This window comes from Hypanus sabinus, unplaced genomic scaffold (assembly GCF_030144855.1).
Source record: "Hypanus sabinus isolate sHypSab1 unplaced genomic scaffold, sHypSab1.hap1 scaffold_62, whole genome shotgun sequence".
Classification (NCBI taxonomy): domain Eukaryota; kingdom Metazoa; phylum Chordata; class Chondrichthyes; order Myliobatiformes; family Dasyatidae; genus Hypanus; species Hypanus sabinus.
Window position 1 is genome coordinate 1,445,033 of NW_026781476.1, and position 16,519 is coordinate 1,461,551.

The 16,519-nt window shown below is 43.1% G+C and overlaps 1 protein-coding gene across 6 annotated transcripts; it reads right to left on the reverse strand.

Annotated features, from left to right (window-relative positions):
• Positions 1-1,238: 1,238 nt before the first annotated feature.
• Positions 1,239-16,263, reverse strand: LOC132389651 (oocyte zinc finger protein XlCOF20-like). Of its 6 annotated transcripts, XM_059962191.1 has the most exons (4): positions 16,108-16,263; positions 14,540-14,707; positions 6,195-6,309; positions 1,239-4,977 (listed from the first exon to the last, which is right to left on the reverse strand). In XM_059962191.1, exon 4 carries the CDS (start codon positions 4,568-4,570, stop codon positions 4,121-4,123), a length of 450 nt encoding a protein of 149 aa, XP_059818174.1. In that variant the 5' UTR covers positions 4,571-4,977; positions 6,195-6,309; positions 14,540-14,707; positions 16,108-16,263; the 3' UTR covers positions 1,239-4,120. The 6 variants fall into 6 exon arrangements, with proteins under 6 accessions (XP_059818174.1, XP_059818173.1, XP_059818176.1 ...); XM_059962190.1 differs by lacking the exon at positions 6,195-6,309; XM_059962193.1 differs by lacking the exon at positions 6,195-6,309 and having other exon boundaries at positions 14,540-14,703; positions 16,108-16,258.
• Between the last annotated feature and the right edge of the window lie 256 nt (positions 16,264-16,519).

Genomic DNA, 16,519 nt, shown 5'->3' on the forward strand with positions numbered 1-16,519 from the left:
TAGTATATGAAAGATTGGCAACATTTTCACGAAAGAGATCTTTAAACTTCCTTGTGACTATAATCCCAAGATAATTAAATTGATTGTGGACTACTTTAAAAGGGAGATCACGAAATGCTAATTCTTGTGCTTCTTTATTAATTGGGAAAATTTCGTTCTTATGTAAATTAAGTTTATATCCCGATAACTGGCTAAACTGGTCAAGAAGTGAAAACATTGGAGGCAAGGATGTAGACGGATTTGAAAGAAAAAGTGATAAGTCATCAGCATAAAGAGAAACTTTATGCTCAACACCCCCTCTCCAAATCCTGGTCAGTTCAGGACAATTTCGAAAAGCTATCGCCAAAGGTTCTATAGCCAAATCAAAGAGAAAGGGACTTGAAGGGCATCCCTGACGGGTGCCACGTTTGAGGGTAAATAACTGGGATTTCTGAGAATTAGTTAAAACAGAGGCAGTCGGACACAAATACAGCAATTTGATCCAAGAGATCAAACTTTGACCGAAGTCAAATTTTTCTAAAACTGCAAAAAGTTAGTTCCACTCTATACGATCAAATGCTTTCTCCGCATCAAGGGAAATAACACATTCAGGAATCCCAGTTGGAGGTGAATATAAAATGTTAAATAAACGCCGAATGTTAACAAAAGGAAGACGGTTTTTAATAAAACCAGTTTGATCATCAGAAATAATAGAGGGGATTACAGTTTCTAATCTATAAGCCAAATCTTTGGCCAAGATTTTAACAACAACATTAAGCAATGAAATCGGCCTATACGAGGAACACTCTGTTGGGTCTTTACCCTTTTTTAATAAAGGAATAATAGAAGCCTCATTGAAAGAGGGTGGCAATTTGCTGTAGTTAAACGAGTCAGATAATACTGAAAGTAACTGAGGGGAGGGAAGTGAAGAAAATGATTTATAAAACTCTACAGGGAACCCATCGGGTCCAGGAGATTTCCCTGAGGACAATGCAGAATATATTTCTTCTAATAATATAGGTCAGTAAGTTTGGCTTTAAAATCAGATGAAAGTGAAGGAATATTCAGATTATTTAAAAAATGATCGATAGAGATATTGTCATTCAAAGATTCAGAGGTATAAAGTCGAGAAAAAAAAATTTAAATGCGTCATTGATTTCTAAGTGATCTGATGTAAGGTCTCCATTCTCCTTCCGGATCTTTGTAATATGTTGCTTGGCTTTGGAACGCCTCAGCTGATTGGCTAGAAATTTACCAGATTTGTCACCATGAATATAAAAACGACTCTTACTTTCAAGAAGTTGGCGTTCGACAGATTGAGTGAACAGAAGATTAAATTTAGTTTGAAGTTCTACACGCTTCTTGTATAGTTCAAGATTCTTAGTTTGCGCATAGAGTTGATCCAATTCTTTAATCTGATTAATGAGGTCTAATCGATCTGCACAGGACTTTCTATTAAGATTTGCTGTATAGGAGATTATTTGACCCCTCAGATTTGCTTTCATAGCATCCCAGACGATCTGGGAAGACACTTCAGGTGATGTATTGGTGTTGAAATAAAAGGTTATCTGATCCTTGATAATTTTTAGAAAATCATCATCTGATAGTAAAGTTGAATCAAACCGCCAGTTTATTCCTCTGAGGAAGGCCAGGAAAATTTAAGGACAGAGTAATTGGGGCATGGTCAGAAATCAGTATACTCTGATAATCACAAGAATAGACAAATGGAATGTGTTGATTGTCAAGTAAGAAGTAGTCAATTCTAGTAAAGGTATGGTGAACATGTGAAAAAAAAAGAATAATCTCTCTCAGTTGGATGAAGAAAACACCATATATCAGAGATACCATAATTAGAGAGAAACCATTGAATAGCTGAGGCAGATTTAGTAGGTGGAAGACAGAGTTTAAAATAGAACTGGTTTATTTGTCTCAGATCCAGAATATTAAACTGCAGTTCCATTAAAGGTGAATGTGCAGCAGAAGAAACTCCTCCCATGCCCAGTGACCAGGGTGCAGAACTGGGTGTGGTGAGCAGCAGCAATAATTGCAGAGTTCAGCACCGACAGTCAGTCTCGAAATTGCATTCAGCAACGGTGATGGACTAATATCCAGCATGCAGCTCATTGAAACTTTCTCCCCAGTTTGAACCCGGTATTGTGTCACAAGTGTAACATACTGTGAAGTTTCACTGCTGATGTAACGGCCTCTCTGTAATGTTTCACTGCTGAGGTAATGGTTTCTCTGCAGCAGCAATGTTTAGGTTACAACTAGAGATAACAGGGTTTTGGAGTGTGAGACTATCCAATGACAGAAATGTTCTTTCTTGTGAGTCTGGAAGAGAGATTTTCATGGCCTTTTGCTGGGGAGAGATGAGAAGACGTGAATGGAGAGAGTGGGCCTTTTTTTCTTTTTTTTTGTTTTCTTTACTGACCCTTTAGTCAAAGTAAGAATTATAAATCTTAATAGTTTAATCACATATTATGTACCATTTGTTAACTTCAGGTGTCACACAGACACAAACCTATAAAACTACCAGCAACAATTGAACACACTTGGAGTCTGGTTTTGCAGTGAACAAACACTATTTTATTGGTAACTACTAATAATAGTGTACTTAAACCAGATAATCCAAGGGTTAGCAACCTTATGCATATATAGGTGTGAATACAGGTTACCCCCGGTATCTGAAGGTAGAGCATTCCTATGAAACCGTTTGTAAGCCAAAATGTCATGAAGCAAAGAAGCAATCACCATTAATTTAAATGGGAAAAGATTGTGGACGTTCCCAGGCCCAAAGAATAACTCACCAGATCATACCAAATAGCACATAAAACCTAAAATAACACTAAACTATAGTAAAAGTAGGAATGTTATGATAAGTATACACACTATATAAAGTAGAAATATTGTATATACGGTGTAGTTTCACAGAAGATCGGAAAGATAGTGAACTGAAATTGATTTGGAGAGAAACAAAATCGGCACGTGCACGCATGCGTACACAACTGCCACACAAGGCTTCACGGTCACGGTAGTCTTTCTCGGGGTAAACTCACGTATAAAGCAGTCATCATCTTTATCGTAAAAGTGAAAATCCTCTTTGGTTAGCAAAAACGGGTACTAATGTAGGTCTTTCGTAACAGTGAGCTCTTGTAGAGCGAACGTCCGAAAAACGGGAGCCACCTGTATATAAAATCCAAAACCTAGGTGGTAAACGACATAGTCTTACGATGATGTGGTAGATTCAATTTAGTTCACAAGATTGGGGGGGGGGGGGGGGGAGGAGGGAGGGAGGGAAGGAGGGAGAGGGAGAGGGAGATGTAATCCAAGTAAACAGGTGTTGTCGACCTTTTCCAATGCCCATCAAATCTTCCAAGTTAGCCAGACGTGACCAACTCAAGAGCACCTTCTTCAAGAGAAAGTCTCCCAACCCAGGCAAGGGTTAGACTCACCGGTAGATCCCACAGGGTCGCTCATACACACACTAACAGCCACAGATCGATTCTTCTTTATCGATCCTCAAATCCCACCCTTGTGGGTACAAGAAAATCCAACTAGCAGAAACTTTCGTACGAGCCTTCGTGCGTCCGCGTGTCCTGCGAGAAAAGCAGTTACGTGTGTTTAAATACCGTTGTGCTGAACACCAGCTGTCCATCACGTAGCTCCGCCCCCTCTCTCTGTAAGAAGTCGCTTGCTTGTTCTGTGTCGGTAAAGGATCATTCTGACCTTGCTTAACCACACAGAACATAAACATTAGCTGGTCACCATAGCAACCCAGCACTTCTGCAGAAATCCAACAGCGTGTCCAACGTCAGTCTCGGTTCTCTTTGCATTTTAAAGAGACAGTCCACAGAAAGTATGAACCCCAGGGACACATTACACAGGGGACACATCGCACAGTATCCACCCAAATGAGATTCTTCAGTTTGGCCAAACTGGACTGGGGGGGGGGGGGGGGGGGGCTATAACCCCCTCTGTTAAGCTGCCAGAAGAACTGAGAGCTACATAAGATTAGATGATGGAGTGAATCGCTTCCTACATTCACAGCCGGTGAATGGCCTCTCCCCAGTGTGAACTCAATGATGCACACTGGTTGATTTGGCTGAGAGAATCTTTTCCCAAAGTCCGAGCAGATCAGTCTCTACCCAGTGTGAAGTCGCTGGTGTGCCTTTAGGATGGATGACTGAGTGAATCCTTTCCCACAGTTTGAGCAGGTGAATGGCCTCTCTCCAGTGTGAACTCGCTGATGTACCTTCAGGTGGGATGACGAAGAGAAACCCTTCCCACAGTCTGAGCAGGTGAACGGCCTCTCTCCAGTGTGAACTCGCTGATGTATCTTCAGATGGGATGACGAAGCGAATCCCTTCCCACAGTCTGAGCAGGTGAACGGCCACTCTCCGGTGTGAACTGACTGGTGTCTCAGTAGCTGATATGCGGAAGTGAATCCCTTCCCGCAGAGCGAGCAGTTGAATGGCCTGTCCCCAGTGTGAACTGACTGGTGTCTCAGTAACTGAGATGACTGAGTGAATCCTTTCCCACAGTCTGAGCAGGTGAACGGCCGCTCCCGAGTGTGAACTCGCTGTTGAGCCATTAGGTCAGATGACAGAGTGAATGCTTCCCCACAAATTCTTCAGATGACCAGTCTTTGCCCAATGTGATTTGACTGGTGTGTCCACAGGTGGGAAGACCCACTGAATCCCTGCTCACACACAGAACAGGTGAATGGCCTTGTCCCAGTGTGAACTTGCTGATGTACCTTCAGTTGAGATGACTGAGTGAATCCATTCCCACCGTCTGAGCAGATGAATGGGCTCCCCCCATGTAAACTAATGGGCATGCCAATTGGTCAGATGATCAAGTGAATCCCTCTCGACAGTCTGAGCAGGAAGGATGATTGACTGAAACCCTTGCTCCTGTTCTTAAATATCTGGACAGAGACAGCAAAACTGGCGTGTTGTGTTCGAGATTCCCGTAGGCAAATTCCTTGTCATTTTTAACCTGTAAAAAGATTTACAAAATCCATCAATGGGTGTGGGACATTTCTAATGAGATCGCTTGAGTTGTCAAGGTGTGACCTGGCATCACACTGTTACAGTTAAGTTCAACCCAAGTTGGAGACAGAAATCATCTCCTGACGCTTTTCCTGTCTCTATAAGAATGGAGCATTTCTGCCGTCTCCAATCTGTGACCTGGCTCAGTTTGACTCTCTCCATTGGTATTATTCCCTGTTCCCACTGAGCTGCATGGGTGCCTGGCCCCACAGTAACTGAAACAATCTCACACAAGTAGCCTGCAATCCGTTCCATGCACCCACAACTCTCAGTGTAAATAAAGTTACCCCTGACATCCCCTCCGTATCAACATTCAAGCACCTTAAAACTATACCTCTTCACATTAGCCATTTCAGCCCTGGTATAAAAACCTCTAGCTATCCACACGATCAGTGTCCCTCATCATCCTATACATCTGAAAAAGACTCTAAACATAAACAAAGATATTATGCATTTCTTTGAGGATTTGTTGGGAATAGACAACATTATGACAGGAGATAGGGTGCAGGTAAGCAGCTTTTTCCACTGAGGATGGGTGTGATGACAACCATAGGTCATGGGTAAGTGGGGAAGTGAAAATTTAATGGGAACATTTGGAAAAGCTCTTTACTGAAATGGTCGTGAGAGTGTGCAGTGAGATGCCAGCACAAGTGGTGAATATGAGCTCGGTTTCACCATTTAAAAGAAGTTTGGATGGGAGCCTGGATGGTAGGGGTATGGAGGGCGATGGTCCCAGTGCAGGTAGTTGCATTAGACAGTGTAAATATTTGTTTGGCATTGACTGGATTGAGTACTAATGCTGAGTTCCTCCGGCATTTTGTGTGTGTTGCTTGGATTTCCAGCATCTGCAGATTTCCTCTTCTTTGTGATTGGAGGTAGAACAAAAGTAATTTTCTCAACTGGTGATGTAAAAGATTTTGTTCCCTTCCTCCGAGTTCCTAATCCTTGCATTTAGATAGCTGGAGCTCAGCTCTGTCTGAGAGATCCATCGGTTCCCATTCCCTCATCAACCGGAAGCTCCCCTGGGCCCGTGTATGGATCATCGGGCTGAGAGAGATGGAAGAGAGCAGGACTGTCCTGGGATTGCGGACTATGATGTCTGGCTTTCACAGGAATTATCCTGAAGCCGGTGTTTAAGATAAAATCATGGACAATCGCTCTTACCTGCATCCGACATTTTCAATGCCTTCAGTGTGCTGCGCGCATGCCTAATACTCGGGGACGTCCTCAGCCTGATGCCTGCGCATTTCATCGACGGCGAAATTTTTAACTCATGGCCCTATGGGTAATCACAGTGCCATTAAAAATTTGTGCAGGCACCGGTTCAAGGTCCATACCTAATTTTTTTTTGTGTGTATCGAAAAATCTGCAGCTGTTTTAACGCAGAAAGCAGCTCCCATAAGCAATATTCTCAATATCAATGAGTATCTATTGCCAAAGTAAAATGCGGTTATAAAACACAGGAGATTCTGCAGTTGCTGAGAATACAGAGACGCACACACACAAAATGCTGGAGGAACTCTGCAGTTCAAGCAGCAACTAAGCAGCGGAGTACACAGGCTAGGCGTGCTGGTTCAGTCTAAACGTTGTCTTTTTATGCCTCTCCAAAATTTCTGCCTGACTGTTGATTTCCACCAGTATTTTGCAGAAATTAACCACCTTTTTTTTTCGATCAACCAGTTTCCAAATGCTTCTAATCTTTCTTGTGTAGCCACATCCTGCTGGTCTGGTTCCTCCTCCTCGTAAACTCTAGACCCCATCTGTCTTTGCAGCCCCAAAGCCTGACTCAAATCTGGCAAATCTTTGGTTTTTGACTCTGCACCATCGAAGTTTCACTCGCTAGTCTGCTGTCAGACTTTAGAGGTGCATTGTGTTACGAAACTGCAAGTTCGTTTACTGCAAGTGTCGCTTTAAGTGCCTGAGTGAGAAGGGTCTTTGACGTAAAACACAAAGGAGGAGAGGGAAGGGAGGGGAAGGGGGAGAGGGGTGGGAGAGGGGGAGGGGATGGGGAGGGGTGAGAACGTCAAAACCACAGTGAGCTCATCATCTTACTCAGACTGGAGAAAATCATTCAGGTCTATAAGATGATGAGAGGCATTGGTCGTGTGGATAGCCAGAGGCTTTTTCCCAGCGAGGAAATGGCTAACACGAGGGGAAATAGGTTTAAGCTGCCTGGAAGTAGGTACAGAGGAGATATCAGAGCAAAGTTTTTTTTAAACAAAGAGTGGTAGTGGTGTGTGTGTGGAATGCACTGCCAGCGACGGTGGTAGAGGCAGATACAATAGGGTCTTTTAAGAGACTCAGAAAGGTACATGGAGCTTAGGAAAATAGATTTCGATGATTCTATGAAATTCAAGGGAAATCTCCTATCCCACGGAGTGGTGACTAGTTGCAACCTGTCATCTCAAGGAGAGTGAGAGGGGAACGGCAGGGGTAGATTTTGATATACAGATATGGAACAGAAACATGGGCAGGAACCAGATGGACCGAGTGGCCTTTCCAGTGTACATTGTGAGTGTGGTACAGACAGTAAGTACCTGAGACACGGCATTTTATACAAACTGTTTTATCTTTCACAGATCCACAGTATTAAGCACCAGTCTAGTTTAAGACTAACATCAGAAGAACAGACTCCTCCAATGCTCAGTGACCAGGGTTCAGTCCTGGGTGCGATGAGCAGCCACAAGAACTGCAGAATCTGACAGTAACAGTTCCTCATGAACCTGCAGCTGCCTTCAGTTACTGTGATGGTTAGACTTTTAACACAGAGATGATTTGAACTTCCTCCCTGATGTAGGAGCGCTCAGACCGAAGATGTAGGGGAGAAGGAAAACAAAAAGATAATAAAGTTGCGTGCACCATAAGGGATAAACAGAGAGGAAGAGGTGGAGAGTTTCTTAAATGCATCTATTTTAATGCTAGGAGCATTGTTAGATAGTTGGATGAGGATAGAGCATGGATTGAGACATGGAAATATGATGTTGTAGCTATTAGTGAAACATGGTTGCAGGACAGGTGTGATTGGCAACTAAATATTCCTAGATTTTCGTTGTTTTGCGTTGAATTACTTGTCCGAGAAAATATTACAGTGGTGTTTTGACAGGACAGATTAGAGGGCTCGTCTCGGGAGACTACTTGGGTGGAATTGAGGAATGGGAAAGGTGTAGTAATACTTATAGGGGTGTATTATAGACCACATAATGGGGAGCGAGAATTGGAGGAGCAAATTTGTGAGGAGATAGCAGATATTTGTACTAAGCACAAGGTTGTGATTGTGGCAGATTTTAATTTTCCACACACAGACTGGAAGTCCATTCTATAAAAGGGATGGATGGTTTGGAGTTTGTAAAATGTGTGCAGGATAGGTTTTTGCAGCAATACATGGAGGTACCAACTAGAGAAGTAGCAGTGTTGGATCTCCTGCTGGGAAAGAGATAGGTCAGGTGATGGAGGTATGTGTTGGGGAGCACTTCGGGTCCAGTGATCACAATACCATTAGTTTCAATATAAGTATGGAAAAGGATAGGACTGGACCCAGGGTTGAGATTTTTGATTGGAGAAAGGCTGACTTTGATGAAATGTGAAAAGATTTAGGAGTCGATTGGGACAATTTGTTTATGGGAAGGATATAACAAAGAAATGGAGTTCATTTAAAGGTGAAATTTTGAGGGTACAGGATCTTTGTGTTCCTATTGGGTTGAAAGGAAAGGTTAAAAGTTCTAGAGAGCCATGGTTTCAAGAGATATTGGAAACATGGTTCGGAAAAAGAGATCTATAATAAATATAGGCAGCATGGAGCAAATGAGGAGCTCGAGGAATATAAAGAATGTAAAAAGAAGCTTAAGAAAGTAATTAGAAAAGCTAAATGAGGATCTGAGGCTGCTTTGGCAAGTGAATCCAGAGGGTTTCTCCAGTTATATTAATAGCAAAACGATAGTGAGGGATAGAATTGGTCCCTTAGAGAATCAGAGTGGACAGCTATGGGGGAGATTTTGAAAAATTATTTTCATTGGTATTCACTAAGGAGAAGGATATTGAATTATGTAAGGTAAGAGAAACAAGTAGGGTAGTTAAGGAAACTCTGATGATTAAAGAAAAGGAAGTAACGAGCTTTTAAGGAATATAAAAGTGGACAACTCTCCGGTTCCTGACAGGATATTCTCTAGAACCTTGAGGGAATTTAGTGTAGAAACAGCAGGAGCTCTGACGGAAATATTTCAAATATCATTAAAAACATGGATGGTGCCGGAAGATTGGCAAATTGCTCATGTTCCATTGTTTAAAAAGGGGTCTTAGAGTAAACCTAGCAATGATGGGCCTGTAAGTTTGACGTCAGTGATGGATAAATTAATGGAAAATATTCTTGGATATGGTATATAATTATCTGATGAGACAGGGTTTGATTAGGAACAGTCAACATGGATTTGTGTGTGGAAGATCATGTTTGACAAACCGTATTGAACTTTTTGAAGTGGTTACTAGGAAGGTTGACGAGGGTAAAGCAGTGGATGTTATCTATATGGACTTCAGTAAGGCCTTTGACAAGATTCCACATGGAAGGATAGTTAGGAAGGTTCAATTGTTAGGTATTAATATTGAAGTAGTAAAATGGATTCAACAGTGGCTGGGTGGGAGAAGCCAGAGAGTAGTGGTGGATAACTGTTTGTCAGGTTAGAGGGCGGTGACTAGCGGTGTGCCTCAGGGATCAGTACTGGGTCCAATGTTGTTTGTCATATACATTAATGATCTGGATGATGGAGCGGTAAATTGGATTGGAAAGTATGCAGATAATACTAAGACAGGTGGCATTGTGGATAATGAAGTAGGTTTGCAAAGCTTGCAGAGAGATTTAAGCCAGTTAGAAGAGTGGACAGAAAGATCGCAGATGGAGGCTAATGTTGAAAAGTGTGAGGTGCTACATTTTGGTAGGTCTGATCAAAATAGGACATACATGGTAAATTGTAGGGCATTGAAGAATGCAGTAGACAGAGTGATCTAAGGGGCATAGATAATAGAATAATGGTGAATAGTCCCCTGAAGGTGGAATCTCATGTTGTAAAGAAAGCTTTTGGTATTCTGGCCTTTATAAATCAGAGCACTGAGTATAGGAGTTGGGATGTAATGTTAAAATTATACAAGGCATTGTTCAGGCCAAATATGGAGTATTGTGTGCAGTTCTGTTCACCGAAATATAGGAAAGATGTCAATATAATTGAGAGAGTACGGAGAAAATTTACTAGAATGTTACCTGGGTTTCAACACCTAAGTTACAGGGAAAGGTTGAACAAGTTAGGTCTTTATTCTTTGGAGTGTAGAAGGTTCAGGGGGGACTCGATAGAGGAATTTAAAATTATGATGGGGATAGATCGAGTTGACGTGGATAGGCTTTTTCCATTGAGAGTAGGGGAGATGCAAACAAGAGGACATGAGTTGAGAGTTAGGGGGAAAAAGTTTAGGGGTAACATGAGTGGGAACTTCTTTACTCAGAGAGTGGTAGCTGTGTGGAAGAGCTTCTAGTAGAAGTGGTAGAAGCAGGTTCGATATTTTTTATGGGGTGAATGCAGTTCGGTGGGATTAGGTGAGAGTAAGCTTTCAGCACCGACTAGAAGGGCCGAGATGGCCTGTTTACATGCTGTAATTGTTATGTGGTTATATAATAACCATCCAGAAATTATATTACAGGATGAACAAGCAGGACTAACTCCCTCAATAGATATAACCATTCCCAACACCCACATCTCCCTCGACCAATGGAGCACCTCACAACAGGTATTGTTTCTGTCATCAGTCAGACAATACAATTATTTTCTGTCAATCAGCTTTGAAATGTTCCTACTCTGTTATGCAGTTCCTCTCCCTGCTGCTGATTCCCTTCTCACGATACATTCTTACCCTAACCATCTTCCAGAGCCCCAAACTCTACCGTGTGCAGACCTGCCTCTGGTTTCTGACCATGATTCTTTGAACATCCAACTGATGGTTTCCGATTCTACTTCCAGTCTTTAAAGAACACTGGTGTTTTCAACAACCCTTTGTTATCAGGAAAAATGCCCCATAAAATGGAAATGAGTCGTGATTAAGGTTAACTACCAATGTCACTCTTCCTCCTCCAGAGATTTGAAGGGCGAAGAACATCTCAGACAGAACTGCAGTCAGCTCAACTTCTTCAGTCTGCTGGAAATTCAAGGGAAACCTCTTCACCCACAGAGTAGTGACTGTTTGGAACCCATCACCACAGTGAGAGTGAGAGGTGAATAACAGGGGATGATTTAAAAGGACTGTCATGGAATTGAATCTCAGCAAGGTCCAGGCGGCCTGAGTTGACTCTCTACTGTGCACTACGTGTGTTATAAATTCACTAAGTACAAGAGACTGAGTTTAAAATAGGACTGATTTATTTGTGTCCAGAGTCTCCCCAGTGTGAACTGAGTAGTGTGCTCGCAGGTGGGATGACTGAGTGAATCCTTTCCCACAGTCTGAGCAGGTGAACGGCCTCTCACCTGTGTGTACTAACTGATGTCTCAATAGGTGAGATGATAACGTGAATCCCTTCCCACAGTCTGAGCAGGTGAACGGCCTCTCCACAGTGTGAACTCTCTGATGTGCTATCAGACTTTAGAGGCGCGTTGCAACAACCCAACTGTCTGAGGCACAGTCCTTTGAAATTAGTGAAAATGACCCAAAACGTTCAAAAGAGCAGGGAAAAAGGAGTTAACCACCTCAGTCTGGAGTTCTGAAGAACGTTAAAACCACAGTTCTTCAGCATGGAGAAAATCATGCAGGAAATTCGTGGAGATGTATTTGATGATGACAGGCATTGGTCGTGTGGATAGCCAAAGGCTTTTTCTCAGGGCTGGAACGGCTAACACGAGGGGCATAGGTTTAAGTTGCTTGAGCGTTGGTACAGAGGAGATGTCAGAGCTAAGTTTTTTAAACAAAGTGGTGTGTGTTTGGAATGCACTGCCAGCAACGGTGGTAGAGGCAGATACAATAGGGTCTTTTAAGGGACTCTTAGATGGAGCTCAGGAAAATAGGTGGCTATGCGGTAGGGTAATTCTGGACAGTTTCTAGAGTAAGTTACATGGTCGGCACAACATTATGGGCCAACGCGTCTATAATGCTCTGTAGATTTCTATAATTCTATGAAATTCAAGGGAAATCTCTTATCACACGCAGAGGTGACTAGTTGTAACCTGTCATCATAGGGAGGTTGAGAGGGAAATGGCAGAGATCGATTTTGATAAACTGATATGGAACAGAAACATGGACACGAACCAGATGGACTGAGTGGCCTTACATAGTGAGGGTGATAGAGATAGTAAATACCTGAGACACGGGATAAATGATATAGAATTGATTTATCATTCACAGATCCACAATGTAAAACTTCTGCCTAGTTTAAGGCTAACATCAGCAGAACAGACTCCTCCAATACTCAGTGACCAGGGTTCAGTCCTGGGTGCGATGAGCAGCTGCAAGAACTGCAGAATCTGACAGTAACAGTCCCTCATGAACCTGCAGCTGCCTTCAGTCACTGTGATGGCTAAACTTTTAACACAGAGATGATTTGAACTTCCTCCCTGATGTAGGAGCGCTCAGACCGAAGAAGTAGGGGAGAAGGAAAAAAAAAGAGATAATAAAGTTGCTTGCACCGTTAGGGATAAACAGAGAGGAAGAGGAGGAAAGTATCTGGAATGCACCTATTTTAATGCTAGGAGCATTGTAAGAAAGGTGGATGAGCTTAGAGCATGGATTGATAACTGGAAATACGATGTTGTATCTATTAGTGAAACATGGTTGCAGGAGGGGTGTGATTCGCAACTAAATATCCCTGGATTTCGTTGCTTCTGGTGTGATAGAATCAGAAGGGCAAGAGGCGGAGGTATTGCAATGCTTGTCTGAGAAAATATTACAGCGGTGCTTTGACAGGATAGATTACAGGGCTCAGTTAGGGAGCCTATTTGGGTGGAACTGAGGATTGGGAAAGGTATAGTAACACATATAGGGGCGTACTGTAAACCACCTAATTGGGAGCGAGAATTGGAGGAGCAAATTTGTAAGGAGATAGCAGATATTTGTAGTAAGCACAAAGTTGTGATTGTGGGAGATTCTAATTTTCCACACATAGAAACATACAAAAAAGGTGCAGGAGTAGGCCATTCGGCCCTTCGAACCTACACCGCCATTCAGTATGAACATGGCTGATCATCCAACTCAGAACCCTGTACCTGCTTTCTCTCTATACCCCTGATCCCTTTAGCCACAAGGGCCATATCTAACACCCTCTTGAATATAGCCAATGAACCAGCCTCAACTGTTTCCTGTGGCAGAGAATTCCACGGATTCTCCACCCTCTGTGTGAAGAAGTTTTTCCTCATCTCGGTCCTAAAAGTCTTCCCCTTTATCCTTAAACTGTGACCCCTCATTCTGGACTCCTCCAACATTGGAAACAATCTTCCTGCATCTAGCCTGTCCAATCCCTTTAGAATTTTATATGTTTCAATAAGATCCCCCCTTAATCTTCTAAATTCCAGTGAGTATAAGCCTAGTCGATCCAGTCTTTCTTCATATGAACGTCCTGCTATCCCAGGAATCACTCTGGTGAACCTTCTGGAATCTGGAATCAGTGCTGGGTCCATTGTTATTTGTCATCTATATCAATGATCTGGATAATAATTTGGTAAATTGGATCAGCAAATTTGTTGATGATACAAAGATTGGAGGTGTAGTGTACAGTGAGGAAGGTTTTCAAAGCTTGCAGAGGGATCTGAACCAGTTGGAAAAATGGCAGATAGAGTTTAATACAGACAAGTGTGAGGTATTGCACTTCGGAAGGTCAAACGAAGGTAGAACATACAAGGTATGGGCACTGAGGAGTGTACTACAACAGAGGGATCTAGGAATACTGATACAAAATTCCCTAACAGTGGCATCACATGTAGATAGGGTAGTAAAGAGAGCTTTTGGTACATTGGCCTTTATAAATCAAAGTACTGAGTATATGAGTTGGAATGTAATGGTGAGGTTGTATATTGCATTAGTGAGGGGAAATTTGGAGTATTGTGTGCAGTTTTGGTCACCGAATCACAGGAAGAATATTAATAAGGTCGAAAGAGTGCAGAGAAGGTTTACAAGGATGTTGCTGGGACTTGAGAAACTGAGTTACAGAGAAAGTTTGAATAGGTTAGGACTTTATTCCCTGGAGCGTAGGAGAATGAGGGGTGATTTGATAGAGGTGTATAAAATTATGATGGGTATAGATAGAGTGAATGCAAGCAGGCTTTTTCCACTGAGGTTAGGGGAGAAAAAAAACAGAGGACATGGGTTAAGGGTGAAGGGCAAAAGGTTTAAAGGGAATATTGGGGCAGGGGGCTTCTTCACAACTGGTTCTGACAGAGGCATAACTGGTTCTTCTGGGCACATTCTGTCTCACTCCCAACCATTTTGTATCTTCCTTTGCACAGGTATGTAATGTCTAAAGGACCAGCGTTTGAGTAAATGATACTCACCAACTTTCTCCTGACTGAATCACTGGAATCTCCGAGTCAGATGGGTTCTCTCCAGTCGGTGCTCTCAATCCTCGGGCTGGTTCACTTGCTGCTGTTCCCTCGTCTTCAGTCGCGCTCTGCTTCCAGTTGTGTGCTTTTCTTCCAATAAATGTCTCACTGCAGGTCTAACTTTAACATGAAAGATAATGAAGCACATTAACAATACAAAGGTGGACCAAACATTTCTGCTTAATGTTACTAGGATCAAAACTCACTGAAATTTAAACATTGAAGGCAAATATAATGATCTCAGTGAACAATCTTTTATTGTCCCTCACATGACACAGACGATATGGGATAAGAAGGAGCCATCATTCAGTCATGGTAAGACTTAAGACCCAGGAACAGAATCAGGTGATTCAATCCATCTGGTCTGCCCACCACTCAACCAGGGCTGATGTTTACACCAACACCATATTCCTGCCTTCCTCCTGTAACCCTGAAGCTACTCAGCAATCATCAATATATTAATCTGTCACAAATATACCCAAATGGCAGCCTCAAACAAATTCTGCGGCAACAAATTCCACATATCAGACATCTTGTAGCCAAAAAAAAAAATTATCTCAGTTTTAAAGGGAAGCATCTTTATTCTGAGACTGTGCTGTCAGATCACAGACTTTCTGTCTGATGGAAACATCCTCTCCATGCCCACTGTATCCAGGCTTTTCAGCATTCGGTAGGTTTACTTAACCATACATCCCCCCACCACCCCCACCGTCCCTCTGAACTCCATCCAGCACAGGTCCAGAACCATCAAATGCTCCTCACACATAAAGCCGATCATTCCTGAGATTATTCATGTGAACCTCATTAGCAACAACTGTACTGAACACATTTCCAGGAATAACAGACAAACTGGTTCCAGGATAATTTACAAGGACAAGTTGTGCTTCCTTTACTGTTATACTATCACTCCATTTCCAGACTAAAACAGCACCATTTCAGGAAGTTTGTATTACAGATCCTGTCTTGTCTATACTTGACCGACCGCCGTCGCTGGACTATAAACTTGCAGGAGTAACGTGTGGCTCAGCTCTACTGCGTGGAGCTGAGGCTCGAACCATTCTCCCCCGAGACTTCCCAGTCCATCGGTATAGCAGGCAGTAAAATCAAAGATCCCCACAACCTCGGACGTTCTCCTTTCTCACCCACCCCAGTCCGGGAGAAGACACAACAGCCATAAAGCTCCAGGACAAACGCGAGGAGCTTCAGGAAGCAAGACGAGTTCGGGGAAGTTATGGGACTCAGTGGCCAAAATCACACCACGTGATCTGGCGTCACAACGCGGAGGGCGGGGCGAATCTGCGGCACACAGCCTCACGTGACCTGTCGGCCAGACTTTCATTTAAATTCTGCGGAAACAGACAGCCTGGGCTCCTGGTTTGTATCGTTCAATGCAGATTCAGTGAAGTCGACACATTTCTGACGAGCCCGGATAGTTGGGAAACAAATGAATTCCTGGCCCTCAGTTCGGGGCTCACGGCCAACATCGGATCTCCCCGCTCGGGATCGGTCTCAATACTCACCGATGGGAAAGTGATATCTTCGGCCCGCAGACACTGATCCCGTGGGAAGAGATGAAAGTCTTTCCCGATCACACAGCCGACCAACTTCAGCTCTGAGCGGAGAGGATAACACCGTCCACCCGGAGACTGTGAACATGAGCGAAGAGATTGTTACATCATCGGGAGGCGGGGCCTCGGAAACAGACGCGCAGATGCTGCCAATCTGCGGTTAAATGGGAGGGGCAAACGGGATCACGTGTCAGGATTGGCGACACCTCCCCCCCACCCCCAGGCAGAGACTCCAGCTACTCATTAGTCTGTGGAAAGAAGCAAACTTGCCGCTCACATCTCCACTCACCTTAAATGTATTAGACATTTCAACCCCCAGGAAAAATATATCGTCTGTCCACTCTATCTATTCCTCTCCTCATCT

Coding starts and splice junctions, on each gene's coding strand:
- LOC132389651 (XM_059962190.1), bottom strand. CDS start 4,570: ATGGCTCAACAGCGAGTTCACACTCGGGAGCGGCCGTTCACCTGCTCA.